Below are 27,575 nucleotides of genomic sequence, written 5' to 3'. Positions count from 1 at the left end.
TTGGGCAAGGGAGTATTTCAAGTACAGGGATAAGAAATAAAAGTTTGAGGCTACCTGATGACATGGTAATTCTGTCAGATGTGGCTATCAACAAAAGTAAAACAAAGGTTATGGAATGTGGTCGAATTAAATAAGTGATACTGTGGGAATTAGATTCTAAAATAAGACACTAAAATTAGTATTGAGTTCTGCTATTTGGGCAGTAAAATAACTGATGATGGCCAAAGTAAAGAGGATATGAAATGTGGACTGGCTGTGGTAAGAACAGCATTTCTGAAATGGAGAAATCTGTTCACACCTAATATAAATTTGAGTATTAAGAAGTGTTTTCTGACAGTATTTGTATGGAGTGCAGTGTCTTACAGAAGTTAAACATGGACATTAGGTTGTTCAGACAATAGGAGCTTTTGAAATGTGATGCTACAGAATATTATGTAGGTAGATTAACTAATGAGGTGGTACTAAATCAAGCTGGGTAAAGAACAAATTTATGGCACAAATTGAATAAAAGATGGCACTGATTGATAGGACACATCCTGAAGCGTCAATTTGATAACAGGGATTACCATAGTGGGGGTAAAAAGTGTAGAGAGACACCAAGGCATGAGTACAATAAGTAGATTTCAGATGGATATATATTGCAGTAGTTATTTAGATATATAGATGTTTATCTAGAATAAACTAGTGTGAAGAGGTGCCATCAAACCAGTCTTTGAATTGAAGATCAAACAAATAACTTGACAACCACACAATTAGTTAATGGCTGGCAGTCTCACAATCATGTACAGTAAAATGCTGAATAGTCACTCCTTCCAAAGCCAGAAACAGATCAATTAATTCTTGGAGCAGAAGTTACAACATCTTGTCTCTTTTCTTCCTAAAATCCTTTCTCCACTGGTCAGCTCTCAACATAAAATTCTGTGCAGCTCTTCTATAAAATATTAGCCTTGTTATGTGGAAACTACTATATTGAAACAGCAAACACAACTTTTCACAAATACAATGGAGATGAGTGAACTCTGCAATAAACATCATTAAACATATTTTGATAAAGTGTAGAATACAGGAAAATGGATCGAATGCACAGCCTGTAGCCCCAATGAAGCCACCAATTTCCTCTTCTTATGAACCACAGCCAACAGTACTAGAACAACAATTATTCCTTTGGAGGGGGAAAATGTGTGTATACTTTCATTTATTACAAATTTTGGACATGGCCTTACAAAAATCAGTATTACCACACCTGTTCAATAAGTAAGTGATAACATTGTTCATGCTGTTTCATAACACACATTCACTTGATATCTTACAGACTTAAAAAACAGAGGTAGTATTTGGACGAATTAAGTACACTGTCAATCACATTACATACCAATAACTGTAGACACTGATTTATTCAAATATTGATTTGTACAACTTATTGATTGTTTATTTACATCCATCAATCGCAACACATATTTCCAAAAATTGACAACCTCTTTTTATTTGTACTTTTTGAATTACATTATAAAACATAACTGTGTGATAGAACAAAATCACTGTATGTCCTTTTCCACTTTACAGCTGCAGTTGCATATAAAGGCATACATCACAGTGGTTTAATAAAATTCAGCTACAAAGTTAAGGCTATTGCAACCAGATGAAAATGGTGCTTTATTTAAAATTTCAAAAACTTACCTTATGTGTAAAATGAGTCAAGTAAATAAAACAACTCTCTGCAAGGAGATTTGTTATAAGAGGGTTGTCCCTTCTAGTTTCTTCACTTCACAAAATACTGAGCAAGCTGTCATTGCAATAACACAGACATACAAATAACAGTTCAGGAAAATCTACAACTGAAAGTTTAGTATTTGCAATACTGAAAATGCATTTCCTGACAAACACAATTTTAGTTTAGTTATTTGACTACCATTTTGTTGATTCAAATTATATTCATGTTATATAAATTTCTCCTCGGGAAAAACATTCAGCACTCCTTTTTTACTGAAATGAACTTTCACTAACACAAACCATGAGTTTCTTTTAGCATATAAACAGAACTATACATTCATCTAATTACAAAGCTTAGGCATGGGCTAAATACCAATAATAAATGAAATCTAATTATCTGTAACATTGAAAGTACTATTTATTTTACTTATCATCCTGTTTTAGGAAAACTATTAACTGTGTAGTGTGGCTAATACATTTTTTTTTACAATTTATGCAATCCAACAATGCAATGTTTATATGCAAATATGGCAAAGTGTTCAGCTTAATGAAGGCACATTTTTCAACTGATGCTAATACATAGATCTGCTGTTAAGGGCATACGGTAGTTTACAACCATTCTGAGACAACACGGTGAACATAAACACTCCACTGAGAGCAGGTATTCTTAAAGCTATCCAACAAGGAGTGATATTAAATGCTTGACAAAGATGTCTATATACAATAAACAAATGAATATGAAGAGTATGTATCAGACAATAACTGGTAGGTAAGTATTCCACTGAGCACAGAGCAAGGTGGAACATGGATGATAAGCACAGCTTAAAATAAGTGAGAGTATAAAGGGAAAACTGGTGAGAAAATTATACTTCCAGAATACATGAGACAAAGACATGAGGTATATAAACAGATGATTGAATACACATAAAGCACAGGCAAATGGCAAACAATACTTAATATGCTGCCTCATAATTCCTTTACATGGATACTGAAACACTTTACTCTCAGAACCAGATGTAACTTGCTGAAGATTCCTCCCCCCTCCCCTTCATCTAGAAAAACAAAATTTATTCTATGTTCAGAAAGCATATCCCACAACACCAAGCCATATGCAAACTTTACTACAAGGATTCACAATCTCAATAACTCAGTGAAACTCCACTAAAAACTGTACCTCTAAGCAAACTTGTTCATTTTAAACCATACCTATGTACCACAATGCATGTACTTAACAGCACCAATAACGCATCTTACCTGCAATTTTGAGCCAAAAACAAACAGCAGTCTGAGGAAAATCATACGCTGTCTTATTAGATGGTACTTAATGTTTCTTGTACACTGCAAATCCTGGAGAAAGTTATCTGATAAAGTGAGGGAACAAATGAAACAGGTGGATTGTTACAAGTATTTCCAATAAAGAAAGAGCTCTGTAACTAATGTAGGGGGTAGTCCTTGTCTTCTCTTAGACAAATATTCAGTTAATACCCCAAGAACTTTTTAAAACATTCAACACAACATATTAATGGAAAGGGGATGAAAGAATTGTTTTGGAACAGCCAGGTAAATGTGGTAACCCACACATGAATGTCCAACAAGTGGTGTCTGGCAGGAAGTAGTACACGTGCATCTGAGATAAGAGGTAGATTCAGTGGGGGAGGCACAGAATAGAAGAAGAGTATTGAGAAAACAGAAGAGTGTTCACACATTTACAAATTTCACTAATGGTGTGGAAGAGAGACCAGAATGAAGTAAGAGTTTAAGGAAGGGGTGTCTACTATGGTTTCAACATTTTGTTTACTTGCCTTTCAACTGCACAATGTCTCAATATAGGCATACAAAGAGCAGTTGATTTTACATGCCCTGATGTTTGTATTTCAAGTTACTGTATAATTGTTATGTATATTCATTGTGCTAGCAAAGACCTAACTCCAAACAAAACAGAGCATGGGGGACTGTGTATGTTGGTGGAAACTGAGACAAAAAGTCTGTAACAAAAATTTTATCACATTTATCTTTTCAGGATGAGTACTGAGAAACTGATGAAATTTTTAAAAAGATGATGCTGCTTCTAAAAGTAAAACAGTCTTTAAATACTGTGACAACAACAACAACAGGAACAAAATCTGCATTCTCCACAAAAAAAAAAAAAAAAAAAAAATAGCAAAAATTTCACACTGAAAGGTTTTTGAACATATTTTAAATGTGAAAGGTATAATACACACTATAATCAGGAATGTACACCTATCCAACATCTAACCTCACAAGAAATAATATTACCTACATAACTTTTATCCAGTATGTTGCTATAGCTTTGCAACATGTTCTCTTATCATGTGGGGGAAAAAACACCTACATCTTTACTTGTCATCTTGTGTGTACTGTAGCGTGACTTCATATTTTACAAATTTTATAGAATCTATAAACAGCAAAAGTGCAGTTTACATAAAGTCATGCTCAATGTCGACATAACAACAGTCAAAATCATTATTACCAATATGGCATTTTGTATATTAGATTAGCACAATAACATACAGTAATCTAAATATAGTAGATCTTGTTTCAACTGTCGAACTGAACTCTTACCTGATGTAAAAATATACTGGTACTGGCATTAAAAATTTCAGTGTTTCATTACAAGTGCTTGAATGGCGTGAGCCATGGTGAAGTAGTTCAGTGCCATTATCTTTGCCCATATTCAACTCAGTTCCATTCAGCATGAAGAGTATACAAAGCTAACATGAAATGAATATGGGCAATAGAAAGACTTGTATGATAATTGCTATTTGTCTAAATGCATGTTGATTAGTACATAATTTGATGAACTGTACTGACAAAGGTATGTTGTACCTACAGTGACTAAAGAGTCAAGCAGGCTTAAATTTAAATTTTTCTTTTACCCTACAACTAAAGAGGTGTTTCCATGAACTCTTTCTATTTGCATTGTTTGATATGATCCAAACTCTAAATTCTGTTTAAAATGGGTTCTATCACTTATCTACGTTAGTCACAGCCACAAACAATCCATTACTGTTCTTTCAGTTTACATGATTGTCAGCGTGTCACTCTTCACATCCAATGTCAACAAACATTCATTAATAAACTATGAAACTTCCACAACTGATATAACACATAAGAAATCACAGCAAGGTAAATATCCCTTCACATCACTCTAACAGTGATCATTAACAGCAAATACAGGTAATTTTATGGCACATATAAACATTAAAATTTCTACAATAAGTTATAAATTGAAGTAGCTGTGTAATACAACAAAAGATTAATACTTGACCTATTTCCAATTACACCATCAACAATAAAACATCATATTTACAGAAGTATTTTGGCAGTCACCAGGTTTGTATGTAATAATAACAACAACTTATTCACGATTTACAGTTTCCTTTCATACGACCCTTAATAATCAATTAAAAATATACTTTCTCACTTTTGTGCACAAAAACATTCTTCTGACAAGGAAAAACTCTTATGTTTTGACTTAAGTTCTTTTACACAAAGATGCTTGTAAAGGAGATTTGGCAATAAAGCTTCCTTGTCATCAATATAATGCAAATGTGAGAACATCTAGAGCACTAAATTTTCACGCATAAAACACCACATACACTTTCCAACTTGTCCATATTTTATCAAAGGCTATGTAATGTTAACAATCCACAGTCCATTAGTTTGCACCATTTCCTAGGCATTACACCACTTACAACACAAAAATATATTTCAAAAAGCACAAATACCAGCTATGGTGTTAACCTAGGAGTAACAGTCTTATTAAAAAAAAAAAAAACTATCATAAGATGAAAGTATCAAATAATAGGACCAGGTGCAACAAGCTGATAGTATTAAAGTTAATGAAGCTGTCAAAAGGCTACCAAATGACTAATTTCATATATATGCCTGGCTCCATACCTTATCCAGTATCTTCACTGTCTTAATGACCGCATCAGTTCAGGCAAGTTCAGGTTATTCAAGTCGAAGGCGACATCATCAATACTACTGAGATCCATGTATGCCATTGTATCATAGTCGACATCACCACCACTCGAAACCCCAGGGTAGCTGCACACAGAGAGACAGACACTTTCACTCTTGTTCACAACATTTACCTCTCTGGAGTTTTAAAATCATGCCACTTCAATTTCATGCAAAACAAATTCACTGCTGACTATATTTATTACACTACCTAAGACATTACAGACACTGCTGAAGTGACATGAACAAATGAAACTCCAGAGTGATGTCTGTTATGTACAAGGTTTCACCTCTAGTCAACAGGGGAATGAAGCAGCAGTATGCTTGCTGAGCTTAAGGATAGAAAGAAATACTGTCATTATCTCATTTCACAAAATGTGCCCTGATAAAACTGCACTGTGGCAAGGAGTGCCTTATAAAGAAAGGTGAAAACATTGATATGAAGAGGGCAGAACTGTATAAAGTGTGCATAATGTGATGCTACCTTTTACTGTAATCTAGCCAGTGTGCTAAAAAATGATTGCTAGCCTCCAGGAAATGCCAGATCAGCACCTGGACAGGTCACATCACATTTAACTGCATTTATGTCAGTTTCCAACTACATCATTAGTTGGCAGTCAATGTATTATTCAACTACAGGAAATCAGTTTTTTTTTAAAACAATTTTATTCCTCAGTGAGCTTTAATTTCTCTAGTTGACTCCAGGTGAGTTCGTGCATGTCTCTCTCTCTGTGTCTGTATCAGTATCATATTCTCTCCCTCTCTCTATCCTCAAGCATAATGCTGCCCACATTCCTTTATTACGACAATTTGAGATTGTTATGCAGAATAATGTTTCTAAATCCACAATCTGACAAAGAGAATAATTCAAATGGTTCAAATGGCTCTGAGCACTATGGGACTCAACTTCTCAGGTCATTAGTCCCCTAGAACTTAGAACTAGTTAAACCTAACTAACCTAAGGACATCACACACATCCATGCCCGAGGCAGGATCCGAACCCGCGACCGTAGCGGTCCCGCGGTTCCAGACTGCAGCGCCTAGAACCGCACGGCCACTTCGGCCGGCAAGAGAATAATTAATGCAACTGAAACCAAGCAATTTATTGCCATTTCCATTAGTAGTAAAAATAGAAATTTTTGCTTTTTAGTAACAGTAAATAACTTACCAAGTGCAGAAAGACATATAACACAGCACAAATGAATATCTTCCAGCAAACCCATTTTTCTAGAATGCTGGGTTTACACATATAAAAGTTATGCAGTAAGAATGAGTTGTGTATAAAGGTGTGTTGGCAAAAATGTACATTAAGAACCCTTTTTTTTCTTTTATTTAATTTCTCAGTGGGTCACTAGGGTGCTGAAACGGTGTAACAGTGGAGTAGGAAAGTCAGTGTTGTTAGGCTGGAGTATGTGCAAAGATATAAACAGGGGACAGAAATGCAAAATTAAGTATAATATATGGAGGAGGAATGGAAAGAAATACAAACAGAATTTGGGGCAACAATATATGGCCCACAACAAAAAACCAGTGCCTGGGAAAATCTCTGCCAAACAGGTGGTTCAAAAATGTTGTAAGCCAGTCTAACAAAACCAATGTATTTAATGGAAGACTCATAAGATTAATTGCATATATTACATTTTAATGCATAATCAGAGCCCTTATTGTTGCCTGTATTATAAATAACTTTACTTATAAATATGAATTGCTCTCTTTTTAATTGCAAAAGTAAATACCAGTATAGTACACTAAGTTTTGGAGGTCAACAAACTGCTGTTTGAGGAATTCTGCAACTTAGACTATAATGCAAATTCAAGACATTAGCTTCACTATGCACTGAAATAGCAGATATAAAATGCAAGGAAACCGAGGAGGCCATTTTGTGCACGCAATGCACAACTAAGTACTTTTTGAGAAGAAATTCAGAACAAATTCAGGTTTGTTGAAAAAGCTTGTGCATGGTATATACAATCACTGCTAGAACTCTGCAAATGCTATGACAGAGATAAAATGTGGCAGGTCCTTTTGAAGCCAGATGGGGTAAGCATGAAAACTGTCTGAATGTCTAAACAAACTGCAGGACGACCTGTAGGATTTTCTAAAAAAACACACTGAGAAGCTACCAAAACAAGAAAGCAACTACTGAAGACATATATCCAAAAATTCATCTAATGAGTAGAAGGAGTTGCCGTTCAGAAATTCTTTTAATTCCCTTCAAATGCTATAAGGCTATCTGTCAAACTTTTGATGCTATTAGGTAAGTGACCAAAGACTTTTGTGGCAGCATAATTTACCCCTTTCTCAGCCAAAGTTAGATTTAACCTTGATTAGTGAAGATCATCCTTTCTCCTAGTGTTGTAGCCATGTACACTGCTATTAATTTTGAATTAGTTTGGATTGTTAATAACAAATTTCGTAAGTGAAAGGAGGAGAAAGTGAGGGGGGGGAGAGGGGGGAGGGAGAGGGGGGGAGGGAGAGGGGGGAGGGAGAGGGGGGAGGGAGAGGGGGGAGGGAGAGGGGGAAGGAGGGGGGAGGGAGAGGGGGGGAGAGAAAGAGAGAGGAGGGGGGAGGGAGGTTGGGGGAGCTGCAAATTTAGGTATATACTACATACGTTCAATCAGAGTCCATTTGGATCAATAAACATCTGTATTTTATCCCTCCACTGCTGAATACATTTCAGCATGTTGTTTTCCACAAACTTGTACATCAGTTCCATAATTTTCACATCCCAGTGGTGTTTACACCACTTATGTTGCAAATCCTTATCCACAGAGATTTTTACTAACGCAAGCAGTCTTCTTCTCTTTTTTTTCCCCCCGGTCTTGTATATAATGCTACATTAGAATTTGTAAGGATTTTCCAATTATATTGAGGGATGGTTGTGATACATGGCCGCCATCTGGAATGACCCCATATAGTATGGATTTTAGATGCTTACAAGGAAACACAGTAGAAATCTTTCTGAAGGAAAGAGAGGGAGAATAATAATTTAAAATGGTATGGAGATGGAATACTAGCTCAGCTGGATAAGAATGGGAAAAAGAACTTATTGCATTGTCGAAAGAACTATCCCAACAAAAGCACGCCATGATTTAGAAGAAACTATGGAGAACCCTAGATCATGGTAGCAAGACTGGGATTTGAACTCTTGTCTTGCATTATTATGAGCTTTTTACCTTCATCACTGATTGTCAGTTTTGGAAAGGCATGGTTCATGAAAATTTAGCAAAGAGGAAGAAACTGGATACGACACAGTCATTTTCTTTGTCAATAGAATGAACCTAGCCATAATGTAAAGAGGAAAGCAACAGCACATCTGTAACATGCATTCTGGAACACTGCACCAATATATAAATGAAGTACAAAAACAGTCATCTACCATAAACTTAGCATGAATGCCTAATTACTGTTCTACTGGCAGTGGTGATATGCATTTACCTTCTCCAAAAATAGTTCTTTCCAGGCGGCTATGGAAGAATCTAAATTTTCACATACAATTTGAACTATTCTGCAATTTAGCAATCACAGACATTCTAAAAATGTGCACTGGAGACTAGAGCTACATGTTACATGGAGTTACGAGTTACTATTGAATTGAATTAAACACTGGTAGAAGGAAACAACCCTTGAGACATATGATAGCATCACATACTAGTTTCAGAACTGGGAACATTACACAAGAAAATTGTTGTTTTGATTTTAATCTGTAAATTTTTATCTAAGTAATTTCTTGTCAGCAACACTGCCATTCTCTAAGTGACCTAAATTCAAGCATCACAGGAACAATTAACTGCAGGAAAAAATAACACATTAAAAAATTTTCTGAAAATGAATACCGATACTCAACCGGACCAGGATATAAAATAGAAATATATGGAGAAATTTATTTTAAGTTTGACTGGGACTTGTAGGTATCCAGTAATAACCTATCCCATCTTTAGAGCAATCTTCAATCATATGTTTCCTTTGCTCAAATAATACGGGAAATTACAGAAAGAAGTTGGAGGTACAACACAATATAAACTATTATGAAGTGACAAAAGAAGTAAGGACTTGCTCTCCATTGGGGACAGTTGCAAACAAATACGGACTAAATTTCATGATATTAGACACTTTGTAGAAAAATGATAATTGCTTCCACTGGTAATAATATTTACTGTTATATTTCACTCTACAGTTTAATTAACTGGTTATGACTGCATCATTTTATTAAAATTTACTGAACATCTGAATATGAATTAAGTCTTAAAATGATTGTTTTCTTTCACAATAAATCAATATATAAAACAATGTTAAATACAATTCTGATATAATCTCTTTACGCCTTTGAATGGAGAGGTTCACAGAGACATGTATTAATCTTTTATCATAGCCAGATCTACCTAAGGCAACTGCTGGATATAGATTATTAACATTTAAGAACACCTGAAGTGATGTAGATGATGCTGATACAGGTAATACGAGGCTGTAAATGTCAAGAAATACCTCACAAGTGGATGACAAACGTCACCAGATGACATGCCCTTTTGCATGAGCAGCAGTTGAGCTTGTTGATCCTCCGTATAGGAGAAAAAGGGGTCCTAACAGACAGACAGGTAACAAATGACTAAAGAATTTTTTTTTTCCATGTGAAATAACAAGAAATTAAAATTTTCAGATATTGTGAAACCTTGCTTCTTGCCAAATGTCGCGATTCTAGATCATTGGGAAGTATGCTATAGGTTTTGATGAGCGAGTTTGCGACTATCAAAATATATTACACAAAAGGCCCTATTTTCTTACTATAATATGTAGAAACTTACATTTTTTACATCATCACGGGACTATGGACCTAAATATACAACATAAATTTCAACTTGATATGTTTACCAGTTCCTGAGAAAAAGGCTTGTTAACAATTGGCCAGCCAGCCAGCCAAAGTGATCCTGTAAGGGTTCCCTTTTTACCAACTGAGGTATGTAACTCTAAAAAAATTTGCCATGTCTTCTCAAACGAACAGTATTAAAATGTGCATCAAAGCTTTATTACAGTCATTCTGCAAAAGATGTAAGGAAACTACCATTTCAGTGGATCATTCAAATTCAAATAAAAATTCAGTTTCGTTCGAATGAGTCTGAACGTGCTCCAAATGACTAGCTGTCAGCATTTATGAAGCACAGAAAGCTACTCTCCGGATGTACTCAACTACCTACAAGGCAAAGTAGAACAACAGAAGGGCATGTAAGTTGGCTGTCCCCCCCCCCCCCCCCCCCCTGAATGATTTGTCCTCCTATTTGCCTTAGGTGGTTTTGAGAAAGCATACAAACCTGCATCTGTGTAGCTGGATGAGGAAATACATCTGTTAAAGTGAGTCCAGTGTCTTAGCTACTGCACCAACTTGCTCAGCACTAATAGGACAGACTGCCATTCACCTCAAGGTGGAAGTGATAAGTGCCAAATAGGTGCATAATAAAGAAATATCATGAACTACTAGATTTTTGTAAATTGGCTCCTTTTTCTGAGCAGAAAAGAAATTTATCCAGACAAACTGACACTTTTCATGCACCACCACAATTTGTGTGATCGTTTAGAGCGATCAGCAATGAACACGGGAAGGATGCAAGAGGATATGAGACACTTGCAGCAGTTAGGTTATGGTATCGTTTATGTATCTATAAGTGCAAACTTCCTCTCTGCCTTGAAGGAGAATGAAATTATAGAAGCCCATCTGACATAGCTACTTTTTATGCATGTATCATTTATTACTTCATCACAAAGGTTAGTTGTCATCTTTCTTCTTCTTTCTTATTTTCCTTAAGAAATCAATGGTATGTGATAATGTGGTCATCTGAGGGAATGTAACTAGGAGTCAGAAATTATGGCAATCAGAACAAAGACAATCCTCCTCAAAGCCTACACAATTATTGTTCACCACATATGGTGTTCAATTTATATGGAAACTAGGCACTTTACTACAGCTAAAATAAATGAATGAAATGATTTGAACATAACAGCCTGTATTCCCTGTCTTTGGTTTCATGGAGAATTCCTGCAGTGCTCCATGGTTTTCTCACCCACATCTCCCTGCTTGCAGCTGCTCTGCAGCTTCCAAATACTGAAACATGTGCTTATCAAATATGCTGCAACTTCATGAAACAACGAACTGGATTTTGTTGTATACTGGTACAATTAATAAAAAAAACAAAAAAGAAAGCACTTACGTAAATCTCTCTTCCTGTGCTAGTCATCTTGGACTTAGTCACATCAAATGAAATAAAAACAAAAAAGCTTTTCCTTTCTAAGTAGCAGCAAACATAAATACCATCTTAAAATTTATCTATGTAAAACCAAACAATGGAAAATCCAGGACTGAATAATGACAATATTATGAAAAGGATAGATTTCTACTCACCATATAGAGAAGATGCTGAGTTGCAGACAAGCACAACATAAAGACTGCTAAACATGTGAGCTTTTGCCCAAAAAGGCCTTCTTCTACAGTAAAGTAAACACACACACACACACACACACACACACACACACACACACACACACACACACACACACAACTCATACACAATGATCACTGTCTGTGGCCACCAAGGCCACAAAGTGAGCAACTGTGCACAATGGGAGAAGCAATCTGGGTAGTGGGGGTAAGGAAGAGAATGGTGGGGAGGGGTGGGGGCAGTGAAGTGCAAACCTCTCAACTGCACTTAGCTGGCCTACCCTGCCACCACCATATCCCTGTATGCTCCCACAAGCAGCACTTCATCATCCCATGTGTGAATTTTGTGTGTGTGTGTGTGTGTGTGTGTGTGTGTGTTTTTTGTCTACTTTAGAAGTAGGCCTTTAGGGCACAAGTTCACATGTTTAGCAGTCTTTTTGTTGTGCCTGACAGTGACCCAACATCTCCTGTATGTGGTGATTACCAATCTACACTTTTCATAGGGTTATGCAAAAAGCCTACTAAATCTCCACTGAGCCAAATTTCCCAGTATCTTTGCTACTTATCAGACAGTCTTGCTGTCTTTAACCATTTCCTCTCTTCCAACACACGTAAGATTCCCCCCTGTTCTGAAAATCTGTTTTTGCATCCATATCCATCTTCTTATTAAATCAATGATATTAATATAATAGAGGGAAACATTCCACGGGGGAAAAATATATCTAAAAACAAAGATGATGTGACTTACCAAACGAAAGTGCTGGCAGGTCGATAGACACACAAACAAACACAAACATACACACAAAATTCTAGCTTTCGCAACCAATGGTTGCTTCGTCAGGAAAAAGGGAAGGAGAGGGAAAGATGAAAGGATGTGGGTTTTAAGGGAGAGGGTAAGGAGTCATTTCAATCCCGGGAGCGGAAAGACTTACCTTAGGGGGAAAAAAGGACGGTATACCCTCTGGCTCCTATCCATGTAACCGCCCCGGAGTAAAACCTGTCCCATGCACCCTCCCACCACCACCTACTCCAGTCCTGTAACCCGGAAGGTGTACACAATCAAAGGCAGAGCCACGTGTGAAAGCACCCACGTGATTTACCAACTGACCTGCCTACACTGTGATGCATTCTATGTGGGAATGACCAGCAACAAACTGTCCATTCACATGAATGGACACAGGCGGACAGTGTTTGTTGGTAATGAGGATCACACTGTGGCTAAACATGCCTTGGTGCACGACCAGCACATCTTGGCACAGTGTTACATCGTCCGGGTTATCTGGATACTTCCCACCAACACCAACCTATCCGAACTCCGGAGATGGGAACTTGCTCTTCAATATATCCTCTCTTCCCGTTACCCACCAGACCTCAATCTCCGCTAATTTCAAGTTGCCGCCACTCATACCTCACCTGTCATTCAACAACATCTTTGCCTCTGCACTTCCGCCTCGACTTACATCTCTGCCCAAACTCTTTGTCTTTAAATATGTCTGCTTGTGTGTGTGTGGGGGGGGGGGGGGGGGGGGGGCGCGTGTGCGAGTGTATAACCGTCCTTTTTTTTCCCCTAAGGTAAGTCTTTCCGCTCCCGGGATTGAAATGACTCCTTACCCTCTCCCTTAAAACCCACATCCTTTCGTCTTTCCCTCTCCTTCCCTCTTTCCTGACGAAGCAACCGTTGGTTGCGAAAGCTAGAATTTTGTGTGTATGTTTGTGTGTCTATCGACCTGCCAGCGCTTTCGTTTGGTAAGTCACATCATCTTTGTTTTTAGATATATTCTTATTAAATCACTTTTATTGCAAATACTGCAGCATGCCACATGTTTGTGAGCTAATATCACAGAAGTGCAGCAGAGGGGTGAGGGTGGAGAACATCTTTTAAATATTCCAGAAATGGTTCCAGTTGCTACCTTTGGTGGGAAAAATATTGCAAGAAATATTCTAATGCATTATATACTTTTCGAATCCATAATCCTCCAAATTAAGTTCGTGTGAAAACATTCCACATTAGCAGTAATTTTCCTTCAACTATGGTATCTAGCTGTTGACAGATTTTGAAATTCAAGTAATGTACGCGCATGAAAGATCTATTTTTTTCTCACCTAGAGCTTTGATTTTAAATGAAATGTAAAGAATCCCATGATAATGATACAATTCTTGTTTTAGGATAAAATTGCTGCGGCAATACTTCCCATTAAGAGACTAATTTTTTAGTACTGCTGAGACAGACACACAAAAATACAGGAAACACTCTCTGCTTTGGGAACTATTAGTTCCTTCCTCGTGGAGTTGAGGATCATTACTGACAAAGAGCCCACTATGAGAGGGACCGTCAAGTTGTGAGGATGACGGCAGACATATCCCTCTTTCTTCCCAGAGGAACGAACTTATAGTTCAACTTAAAAACATGTTAAATTGTAATTTTTCAATTTTCTTAACTATGGTCATTTTAAACAAAGATTTATTGTAAGAAAATTTTCCTTCTAGTAGAACACTGGAAAATAACAACAGATTTCATACGTGGTTCTTCCAGTGCCTGTTAAAACTGCATTAAAAAATGCCATATTTCAAGTGGAAGTATAAAAAACTATTACAATTTTTTTACTTAGAATTCAAAATTGTCCGCACAGTTGATTTTTTTTTTTTTAAGTATCAATACTTGTTTCTTACAGAATGAAGTAGAAATACAGAAATACTTTAAGTAAACAACCATTATCTTTTACTTCAATCAGTGAGAACGTGTGGCTACATAAATTAGCTACCGTTTGTTATGCAAAGTCAGAACACACAGTTATATATTAAATCTGTTATCATCCACACATTATGCCCATCCAAGATTAAGTCAGTCCATTACTTTCTTAAGATAGAATACAGAAACAAAACGTGAATTAACTTAGTATAAATACATAAGCTTGATAAATATCAAGTTCATGATCTTCTAATGGTAGAAATAAATCAGTTAACAACTTGCAGCATCTATCAAAGAAAATTACTATTCAAATCACTAACTGTACAAAACATTGAAAAGGAGTTAAATTAATAACTACAGATTTGCTATTTAATATTGATATACCTCTGTTACAGTCAAATTTAATGAAAAATATGCCTATAGCAAATAAATACAATGGTTAGCTTTTTGGATGAATACTTTCTAGTGGCTAATATATTTTGTTTTATCTTTCATGTAGTTGATAATGAGCTAATGCTGTAATAGCTTTGGTATCTACTTTGTGACTCACTCTGTAAGTATAATTCTGGGATGATGTGAAGAAGTAACTAATGTCAGAGAAAAACATTGAAACGTATGACAGCAATTGACATTTATTAACATTTTATTTATAGTATACACTGAAATCACAAACATCACAAATGGAGACTTTACATTTTTGACTGGAAAAATTAAAAACATTCTGACGAACCAGTAACATCATATTAATAATATATTTATTACAAAAGTTTCAGTTAATAACTCTCAAAGATATATCTGAAACCTGTAAGTGTTAAAAAACTGGAAAGTATATAAAAAGATATGTTACATTTTGTCAAAGAGTCAGCCTTAAAGTCTGTTATGTAATAGCAACACACTGTAAAATTTGTATCTGACAAGTCAGGCTCTGTAAATACTTTGCTGTTAATCATGGAGAATTTCAGGTTTTCTTAAATTGCATTTCCAGAGCCAAATACCTGAGGCATATCCATTACATTTATCTAACATTTCTACATAGTTAAGTCAACATGGATGGAATATTAATAGCACATTTCAAAAGTTACATTCATGAGTAATTCTGTACAACACAATAATGGGAATCATTAAAAATAAGGTTATTATATATCTTAAAGATAAACAAATATGGAAGGTCCATCAATGCTGGGCAGAACATCATTAACTGTGCAGTTGTCACACTTCTACTAGAAATACATTTTGGGAAACTGTACAGCTCTTCGAGCATAGAGTTTTCATAAAATGTTTTGATATTAATAAAGACAGCACTGCGAGGATCTTACTTTAAAAATTAGTCTGCAATTCCACTAAATTATTTTAAGACTGTCCAGATACTAAAAATGCAGTACTTAGTTCCTATGGGTTGTTGTTAAAGAATATCTAGATCATAATTAGAAAGTTTGACATGACTGTTTACAGGGAGCCATATAATTAAAAAGAAAATATGACCTGCGCATGAAGTGAAAGGAAATGTTTCTGAGAATTTGGTTCATCTATTTCGAGAAAAATAATTCCTGCCATAATTTGTATAACAAAAAGGGGAGGGGATCCCTTTCCTACTATGCAAGTCCAACAGAGGGATCAACATCCAGTAGGTGTACAAGATATGGAATGTTTTTTTCTGTAAGCTGCTACTCATACTATGAAACACAGAGACATATTTCTTATCATATGCAACATAATTACACCAAACATTAATCACTGGTAAAATGGTCTTTTCCATTTATAGTTCTCTGTGGTTCTGTTATCTAAAAGCATCTAAATGAACATTTTTAAGTACCAATGACACATAAAAATCATCAGTGAAATCATTCATCTTATTACTTCCATATCTAGTCTCAATGCAAAGACTAATTAATAGCCCCATCTGTGGCAAAGCACTGCACGTGTTAAAGGAATAATGTCCTATTATCAAGATCAACAAACTCAAAAAATGAAAGCGCTTTATTCATCACTCTGATGGGAGACATAAGTAATAATGAAACACAAGTATGATGAAACACGATTATGACGACGAGCAACGTAAGAATTTGTTAGAGAGCACAAATAAATGTGTACAGAGAAAAGAATCCTGAATCAAATGAATTTAAGTTCACTACAACACACAAAATATAAGTTCTCCTGAAATACTCATTGTGTTTTTGCAATCTGAATTCACAATTCCAATTACTCAATAATATATATTGTCTTCCCATATGCACTGCATCAACAAAGAGAAACTGAAAGCATGCAAACACTTATATGAAGGTCCAAAAAATCTTCATTTACTGATTACAATAAGTACATCCAATCAAAGGACAAAATTAATCCCATACTTCCACGATCTGAAATAAAGTATATGTATCACACAAAGGAGCAATGACCGAGAGCAGCTTTGTAGGTATGCTCCATAATTACAATAAAAAAACTAGTTATGATCATAAGTTGATGCCATCTGAATGAGACATCATATGGTCTTGCACAACTTGTACAAAGTGATTCTCCATTCAGTTTCAATTGTGTGGTACCTACTTCAGCCACATCAGACAATAGTATCTCATATTAAGAAACCCACTTGTCCACTCAAAGAAATCTAATCCACTAATGGACTACCATTAACAATGTATGTAACCAGTGTTTTCAGGATACCAGGAGTTGCACCTGAAGAAATCACCTGAGATGTTACTGTTGTTACTATAGTGAAGACAGTTTCTTCAACAACTTATCCAATTAGGCTGTTCACCTCAACAGCCCATTAAATTTCGTGTGGAATTTAACAATCTGTATGTTCATAGCACGTGTATCAAGCATTCTTAAAGTATCAGGAAAGCAGCAGCCAGTGCTTAAATCCCTGCATAATTACTGCAAACTACATTATAATTATACTGCACCATCACAGCATCATATAAATAAGAAAAACTCAGCACAGGCAAATATACAGTCTTCAGCTGTGATCTCAGAAACAACTTCATCACAACTAAAAGCAGCTTATGAAAAGAAAACCACTGCTAACAAGTTCTGAATATTGCATGCATCTTGCACTCGCTGGTCACCAGACTATTTATTTGTTGTCATGCACAAAGTATGAAGAAATATATTAGTTAGAAGGTAGCAAAACTTATACAGAGAGCAGAAAGCAAAGTTTCAAACTCTTTTCAAAAATTGAAATCAGTTTCCAATCACATTTCGAGGAGAACCTGGGTCTATTGGAAAGTTTCAATTAATGCATGATGAACCTTGTACAGCACTTCGAATACTGCAACTAAAGAGGCTAGAGAGACAGAGACAGAGAGAGAGAGGGGGTGGAGAGGGAGGGAGGGGGTGTTCCAAACAAGGGCAAGGAAGAAGATGGTGTGTGTGTGTGTGTGTGTGTGTGTGTGTGTGTGTGTGTGTGTGTGTGTGGACAGAATGGTAGGGTAGTGGAAGGCAACACGTAAATTCACATGTAGCTTGATGGAGAGTAAAAGAATGGTTATTTCTGACACCACACACACATTAGATTACCGCTCAAGGAACCTAAATAATCATGGAAATATTCATATACACAATTATTCTTATGGGAACAGTGACATCACCTATGTGGTTGTACTTCTTGACATACGCAAAAGAAAGCCTTTATTACATAATACAGCTGTTAGGTGCTAATGAGAATTGACAAGTTCACATTACATCGATGCAAAAGAATTTGATATTTAATTTGTGAAAATCATCAACTATATTAAACTAAGCATTAATTATTTACCTCCTCACACATAAAACACACCCCAGTTATTAAAGACAGTACACACATTCCTGCAAAGTTAGCTTTCTCAGAATTCAATTTGAAATAGAATATAAACACTGTCAATATTACTTTAAATGCTCCACAAATACTGATGTGATTAAAGTATTATTTTATTTTCTTTTAAAATTTTCAAAAATTTCATGAAAGACAAATATACCTAAGCTACACATCTTTCTTCTAATGCCATATATCATTCGATAAACATTATTATTATAAACAATATAATAATAAAAATTCTAAGTACAATACATGTTTTGCTCCCGCACTTACCCTGTTCTATTTTTTTTTTCTTTATTTCTGTTTTTCTTTTCTTTAATAAAATTTTGTTAAAACTTCCGAGGTATCACTGATACCTGACAAGTTACAACTATCAACTCACAACAAAACAACGCACATTAAACATTCTATAGTTACAAAAATATTTACACAGTATAGAATAATGTTTATGAAAATGTCAGTGACAGCACAACATTACATCTTATAGACATACACAATGAGAAGACACTATTACAATCAAAAACAACTGTAACCATTTTATCAGTTCATTTCACACAACATGATTCAAACATCATGTATCAACAGGCAAGATTACTTTCATATATATCTAGCAGATATGCCTACTCTTACCCTTTCAAATGTTGAAACAATATAAATTTTCTGTTTTTACATCATACTTCTGAAAGATTATGAAACCAAAACTATTCATCTCTGCAACACAGCACTGAAAAACCAAACATGCAACTTCAAATATATCTGAAGCAGCACTATTCTGAACAACAAATCAGGTTTGATTCATGTTGCGCAAAATGTAAATAGGCAGAGAATGGGCATGATTTTATTTTTTTACTGACACAAACAATTAGATCTAACCTTTAAACATCACATCTGATACCAGTTCTGAATAATATTAAAGAGAGAAGGCCTCCTTAAAATTATTGCATACTATCACAACACATGACATATACTATTTCTCAGAGAGAGGAGTCATTTAACACAAAAAAATCTGACATTTATGAAGATAATGTAATATGGTGGGAAATGGAAAAAAATGTTACTGCAACATATTTGGAGCAAAGTCATAAAGAAAAATTGACAGAGGAAAATCTGTATGTTTCTTAATGGAATCAGAATGAGCATTATTTTTGGACGGTGTGATAAACAGAAATGTAGGACAGGGCGATTCCCCATTTTGAGAACTGAGACAATTTCTACAGCGCTGAAAGAACTGCATTGACCTACACTCTCTCAAAAGAAACGCCTACATCATGAGAACTGTACTGCTGTCTTGTAGGGGCAAATGAAGTCTGGGAAGATATAACATATTATTTTTCAGCCATGTGCCTTGGAATCAATTTCAAATTAATTTTTACTAAAAAATGTAAAAACATGGTACTGACATAGCATAACAGTACAATAAAAAAAGTCTGTCTTTACAGCTATCAAAATTCCAGCCGCTGTCAACAAATTACTTCCCGATCGTTAATGACTCAATTGAAACAGCTGAAAAAAGGAATATTTCAAAACTGACCCAAAATTCTGGTGACTGGTAAACACGTAGTACGCATACAAATGCAGAAAATTTAGGCTGCAAAATCATGCACAACATTTAACACAGTAAGTTTGATTACTTCTCGGTAATGACAATGTTTCATTAGTACATGTAAGTAGACAAAATATGTTCAAAAGTGGGTTATTTACAAACATCAGTCCCCAGATTCATTTTAGGAACTTCTAATACAATCATCAGTTAATACAGTAATAAGAGATCTTTTCAAACTGGGAATGAAAATTTAATGTCATAAAATGTATACACAAAGGCCTTTTTGAAAAATGAGGAAAAAAGGAAAAATTATATAAAAACTGATGACAAGATGCACATTTTACTACTCTACAAAATATTTTAATATAAAAGTTAAAATTTAAATGCAACAAAACAATTCAGATGCATAAAATGTCCAACTGCATCACCACTATGTAATTCTGCAGTTAATCCTAAAATAATTTACGGAATTCTCTTGGCGACACTTCAGTCAATGCCACTATACAATCACTCCTTGCCAGCTGCACTGTGTGTCTGATGTCATGGATGTAAAACTGGCAAACATCCTTTTATAAATCCATCACAGTATGTAAACTGGTGTTAAATAAAAAAGCAAAATATCAGAATGCTGCATTTGGAAAGCTTTCTGTAATTTATTTCATAACCAAATAGCTAACATCAGACACAGTAAAAACTGAATGATAAAAAAAGGCCCTGTAAAAAGCACAATGTTACAAAATGGAAGTATTATAGGGCAATGGAAAAAAGATAAAAACAACTCTAACCAAAGAATTTAACTATAAGTGAAAGAAAACACACAAATCAAAATTCTTGGCAGTTTAAAACTATTTAGTGTCCGTGCTCAACTCCAGGTATGCTCAACCCAACAGAGAACATTCTACTCATATGTAAGAAATTCCAGCCATAACAAAGAAATTAGTAGATCAGTTCTGATAGTTGTCTAATATCTAATGACAAGAAATCTGAACAATAATTACCAAAATGTGTGGGCCCTTTTAGATGAAACATCATTTTCCTCACAACCCAGCCCTCTTCTGACACATTTTTGCATTTACTTGGGCCACCAAACTTTCAAAGATTGAACCAGTTATTGTTTTACTCTTTGCATGGTAATCAAAGAGAAATATTCGTTCTGTACCCGGCAGATGAAAAAAAATTAACTTTTTGGTGCAGTTCTATCAGCTTCCAATGGCTACTTTCGTTGCTGTTTAACTTTTGGCAGGAATGGTAGACCCACAAAATCTTGATGACTTAGATTGTTCCTACACCACCCACCCCATTTCAGAGATCTCCTTCTCATACTCTTTTGACCATAGGAAATTGTTGTGTAGAGCAACGAATGTAATGGAGATAAAAGTAAACATCCATTTGCAGTGTAGTTCAGCAGTGTGTGCAATCTCCAGTCATGAACAGAAAAATGCACACACTGTTCAGACTGTCAACATACCTCATGGGGAAATTTCTAGATTACACCATGTGCATGTCATCACAGCACAGCAATAAGGACAGTCAACAGCACAGCAATAGAGACAGTCAGCATGGGAAGATGTCCACCAAGTTGGCGTACACTACATTGACATCATTTGAACAATGAATGCTACCATGAGAGACAAAACTCTGAAGCTAGTTGAAGATGCTGTGGCCAGTAGCAGTGATGGACTGTAGGGGCTCTATTCAGCAATACATAATACTGTTTTTGGTTCAAATGGCTCTGAGCACTATGCGACTTAACTTCTGAGGTCATCAGTCAAATACTGTTTTTAAAATGTTCTTGTACTTGCACACACTTTATTAAAGTAACATGTAAGAACATTTTATTTCATTAATTTAAGCACTAGAAGAAGCTTATACATTATGACTTTTTGACCTTTATCTGTCCAACATAATAAATATATAATAAGACAGTGAAATAACCTGTTGTAGTAGACTTCCATTAGCTTCATTCAAACATTGAGGAAACGCCACTGTTTACAAATAATAAGCCTAATGAAACTGGAATAAAACTTTCTAATTGTTACACTGTGGTATCGTGCACATATCAAACATGGCTCATCACTATTGAGGGTTATTTCAGGGTTTTGTAGTGTTGGAACTGAATCCTGAAATCTACTTTCCAGCTCTCTAGCCAAAACTTTGATGAAGGAATGATCTTTCTATATGATAATTTACAAGCATACCTCACCAATGCCATGCCTCCTGCAGCAATCAAATAATTGAGATGGCTTGTGGTAATTGCTGATAAGAACACATGCCACCTTCACAATGGATGGCCTCAGGAAGGTCAACGTCAAGGAGTGGTACACATTTTAGTAGCAATGTCCTGACCACTTGTGGACAGCACAACGAGAATGATTCAAGCATGTTGCAGTGCTCCTGGTGGAGCAAATTGGTCGTGAGTGTTATCCTGCATTAGATTTTGATTTCACAGAAGTGCAAAGATGTGCACTTTCGGATAAACTGCCTTTATTTTGATAACTCTTACATTTTTATTTCACAATAAAGTTATTCTGTGCTTATTCTTTCACTCTCTGCTGCCATTTAATCTAAGTTGACACATATTCATAGATAAGCAGGTGGCCCAAAAATGATTCAATAATTGACACATTACTTATATTATCAAACAATATACCACAATACAACAGAAACCAAAGTCTAATGATATCCACCCCATCCCAATGATATCAATTTATATCAATTCCATACCTGTGCCAAGAGAATAAAAATTTGCACCAGGTTCTCAAAATACATGGTTGTCTCTTCTACATATTGTTGAGTCTCAGTCTTATACTACTAGTATCCTGAGCACAAACTGCAGCTGCCAGGGCTCAAGGCACCACAGTCAAACACTGATAGGTTTTCACAGATATCTGGAACCATATAGCCTACAATTATTCCCATATATGAAGCGAGGATGGTATAAGATTCATCCAGAGGACTCAGTGTTCAAAGTGACCCCACAGTTTTCATTGGTCTGTGGGGAATTTAGGGACCAGGTAAATACTTACTGAAAGATCAGATCCTCAAACCGATGACAACAATCACACAATGAATGTGATTTCCAACTGTAGATATGTAACCATGTTGAACAAGACTGCATTCCACATGGATTAAAAGCCCTACACAATGACAAGAAAAGCGTCACACAGCGAGCAGTTCAGTTTCAACAACAGCTTCATTCAGTTTGTGCTCAACACTGCAGTAAAATGACACAGAGACGTATAACACTTTGATAGGGTCAGGATAGTGGCTTTAGTTTCAGCAGGTCATACACAGCAAGATGTTGCTGATCAGTTACATGTCACTCAATGTGGTGCATCTGAGGTGTGGTGAAAGTACAGTGAGATGGTAAATGTGAACGACATACCTCATAGTGGTCATCCTTGCATACAAGGACCAATGCAGGACAGTTTCCTCTAACTGTCGGCTTGCAGGTGCTCAACATCAACTGCCAGAAATATTGGAAATTACTTGTACCAGGCCATAGGGACTTGTATCTCAGACCAAACAGTGTTTAATAGATTGTGTCAGTGTGGTCTTCATTCCAGAAGACCTATGAGAAGTTTTGCACTCAACCAACGGAACCGACACAATTGAAGGACCTGGGCTCCTGCACATCAACACTGGACCATTGCAGAATGGAGTACTGTGATGTTTACTGATGAGACCAAGACCAATTTGCAATTGGTTTGGAAGAGCATGACACAACACCAGGAATGTCAATATGTTCAAGGAGTTCATCTGTTTGCAGGTGAATGAGTAATATTCTGGGCGGCAATAGTGATGGGATGGTGGACCCCTCTGATTCTCATCTATGGCAATTCGACTGTTCCCCAATAACTGTAAGAGGTCCTACAAATGACTGTAAGGACCTACAGACTTGAAGTCAGTGACAACTTCATCCTAGTTGATGACAATGCAAGACCACACTGTATTCTAGCAGTGTCTCGAATCTTCGAAGATGCAAAATCAAACAAATGCATGGGCTGGCACAACCGAGCATGCACGGGTCCTGTTGAAGGTGGCCATTACACAGTGTCCGAATCCACATGACAACCTTCATGACCTCACTGAAGCCACCATTGAGGAGTGGGACCTCATACCCTAAGATATACACTTAGGAGAGAGCCCAATTTGTTTGGAAATGATATTTTGTAACTAACCAGAATTAATCTAGTTTTCAGAAGAAATTAGGTTTATTTCGTTAATAAGGTATAGTATAAACCTCAATGGGTGTACTATAAGAAGCCATTGTAGTAAGATCTACATATGATATTCCAAACTTTTATTGAGGTGTATCTTTTCAATTTCAGAGTGACATATAATACGAATGGTACAAGTAGTTATCCTCCAACGAGTAAACTGCACTCTTGTTTCCATAGTAACGTTCCATTCTTCTTACTTCTCACTACTCATGCTGTGACGGTGACAACTATGAAGTCGAAAAATATTATGAAGTTTAAGCAAAATATGCACAAAGATATTGTGTTTTATACTAGTATGACAGCAAATCACTCTGGAGATAGGCAAAGTGTCCCATAGTTGCGACAGCAGAAACATAAATATTTATCAAGAACTCAATGGTATTTGTTCAAGTTCTGAGTTGAGAAAATAAATTCAGCAGGTCTACAGAGCTACACTAGTGTAGTCTGTTCAAAGACAAATTCTAGATCAAGTAACAGAAATTTTTTTTTCGATACAAATTTAACTTCTCAAGTAATCAGATGATCTTCCAAAGAGATACAATACATACGATCATGACTGCTGACACTTCCACAAAGAATGAGCAGGAATGAGGGCCAAAACAGATCAAATGTACAATAGTGTGAAATTAAAATTATCAAGAAGAAGAGAAAATTTATATACATTGCGAAATACAGCCAGGTAATAGCACAAAACACGGATTATTTTAACAGAGAAACATGATTTCTACGATGATTTTGGTTGGAAACACTATACCATAAAACTCCTGTATGATACAGTTCCTTGCCTCTTTCTTGTTAACGAATAACAAACAACATTGAATGGACTACTGCAAACACGCAGGCGCGTACCCATCCACACACACACACACACACACACACACACACACACACACACCTGAAATGTTTTACTATGCAACTATTTTGTTTACTTACCTACTGACTGACTCACTGGTAGCACTGGCAACTGATGGTGTATCTCGGGGGATGCTGGGGTCTGGAGAATGTGGGTACATCTGTGGTGTTGCTGGGTAGCTGCCTACAGAACCAGGTCCACCCCAACCAGGGACATGAGTCACCAATAGAGGTTTCACATATCCATTAATTGACTGTTGTTGGTTCTCTGCAAGCAGACGTTGGTTTTACATAATTCCACATTCATCCATTTACACAGGCTATTTGGCATTTAGAGCACTACTATATTTCTAATTCTATGGAAGTCACTTTTCAATGATTCATTCCATTCAGCTATTAAAAAATTCTTCCCATGAACATTTTCACAATTTTAACTGCTATCCAATATACAGAGGAGGGCTACAACAGCAACAGAAAAGTAGTGTTGTCAATTTTCCTACCAGAACTACACAGGAAAGCAGTACAGTAATAAACATTTTTGTAGGTGCATAGTTAATCAATGATATAAATGTTAACCAGTAGTGAATGCCATCTCTAACCATGATGCACAAGTGGTCATACTAAATAACTTACCTCACGGTAATGAAGTGGTGTCATGGTAAACAGTGTAATTAATGAATAATAAACAGAATGTTTCACTGTCGCATTACAGGAAGTTGACACGAGGAATGTATAAAATGCAACAGATGTCAACCCCAAATTTAATGTATTTGCATTTGGATTTCTAGTAATCTTGAATACCTTCCTTCCCAGGACAATAATGCAGTACAGGATTAATAAGATATTTATACACATATCATAAATTAAAGTACCATGCAGCAGTTTCTGTCTGTGTGTTGAGGCGAATCTCAGGAATATCTGTAAGGATTTTGGTATGGTTTTCACTAATAGATAGAGAGATTCATGAGGAAAGTTTGTGTACATTATTGTTGCCCACAACAACACACAAATCACTCAGCCACAGAGTTTAGTGCTACCCATGGGAAACCGGGATGGGTCACTAGTCCAAATATATGTGCAACATAAAGAGAACTGTGTGAGATGGTCAGGACAAACAAAGAAGTAGGGCCAATTCCATTTTCAAGGAAATGTTGTGCTGCCTTACGGAAAGTGATTACAAAATAAAAAAAAAAAAATAAAAAAATATGCATAATGTCCGAAATTAATGATTCAGGTAACTAAATTAAATCTATATGGCAAATAGTTAAAAGGAAAACTGAGAAATCAGTTAAGGAATGTAAGATTAAGAAAACACTCAAATGAAATACGATAGCAGTCAGGTAGCCAACATATTTCACAATAACTTCCTGGAAGTAGCTCAGATGATTGGCATGGGCAATTCATGGGATAAAGCAATACAGCACATGCAGGATGCAATCTAATATACATGCTCTGCCTAATAAATTATTAATGTAGTTAACTTACTTAAAACTAAAAACCAAGAATTAATAATATCTCAAAGCACTAAAATCCAGTTCTTTGGAATGTATTCGGTCACACATGCAATACATAGTTATCATAGACGCTATTTCCAGACAGACTGAAGATACCAGACACATTTATAAGAAAAGAAGTAAGAACAGATATTAATAAATACCAACTGGTACTACCACTTACCTCCTCCTCACAAGTATTGGGAAAGATTATGTATGCAAGAATCACAGTGCACCTCTCTCAATGAAAGAGAAACTTAGTTTCAATTTTTCGGAGCCAGTGGCTCCTGCCAGGAGAAAGGTTGACAGGAAAGAAGAGGGATGAAGGAAAAGGAATGGAGAGTTTTAGGAAATGGGGAGAATTCAGGAAAATCGCACAGAACCTTGGGTCAAAGTAGACTTACTGGCTGGGAAGAGAAGGAAGTCTATCCTGACACAGGGTTCCATGTGACTTTCCTGATCTCTCCTGATTTCCTAACCAGCCCCCCCTTTTCCTTCATCCCACTTTCTTCCCCTGCCAGAAGAAGAAGCCACTGGCTCTGTAAGCTTGCATGTTTCTTTAGCCTTTGTATGTGTTCCCTCCAGCTGCTGTGCTTGGTGAGTAGATTTTTATCTGTCCATTTACATTATATTTTCAAAAACTGAATATTTTTGTTGATATATTAGTCCCAGTTTAGATTTCAAATGCTATTCTTCAGTTCACAAATCAGATCACACAAAATGTAAGTGACAAAATTTTGCCAGTTGATGTTTTCTGCGACTTATCAAAGCATTTGATTGTTCACAATAGTCTCCTAAAGAAGCTCAAATATCATGATATCAGTGGCTTTATTGGTAACTCGTTTTCACTCTACCTAATTA

General features: G+C 36.1%; 1 protein-coding gene across 5 annotated transcripts in view; it reads right to left on the bottom strand.

Annotated features, from left to right (window-relative positions):
- Positions 1-3,855: 3,855 nt before the first annotated feature.
- Positions 3,856-27,575, bottom strand: part of LOC126259950 (signal transducer and activator of transcription 5B) — a 147,776-nt gene continuing 124,056 nt past the window's right edge. For 4 of the 5 annotated variants that reach the window (XM_049957057.1, XM_049957054.1, XM_049957055.1 and 1 more), the window contains 2 exons: positions 25,303-25,489; positions 3,856-5,781 (listed from right to left, as the gene is read on the bottom strand). In XM_049957057.1, the coding sequence (XP_049813014.1) occupies positions 5,646-5,781; positions 25,303-25,489 (323 nt within the window). In that variant the 3' untranslated portion in view covers positions 3,856-5,645. Of the gene's footprint in view, positions 5,782-20,374; positions 20,741-25,302; positions 25,490-27,575 lie in introns of those variants that run through there. The other variant, XM_049957059.1, reaches the window with a different exon arrangement.

Source organism: Schistocerca nitens, chromosome 5, assembly GCF_023898315.1.
Source record: "Schistocerca nitens isolate TAMUIC-IGC-003100 chromosome 5, iqSchNite1.1, whole genome shotgun sequence".
In the NCBI taxonomy this organism is placed as follows: domain Eukaryota; kingdom Metazoa; phylum Arthropoda; class Insecta; order Orthoptera; family Acrididae; genus Schistocerca; species Schistocerca nitens.
Note: the sequence above shows the minus strand (reverse complement) of the source record. Positions and strands in the feature narration are given on the sequence as shown.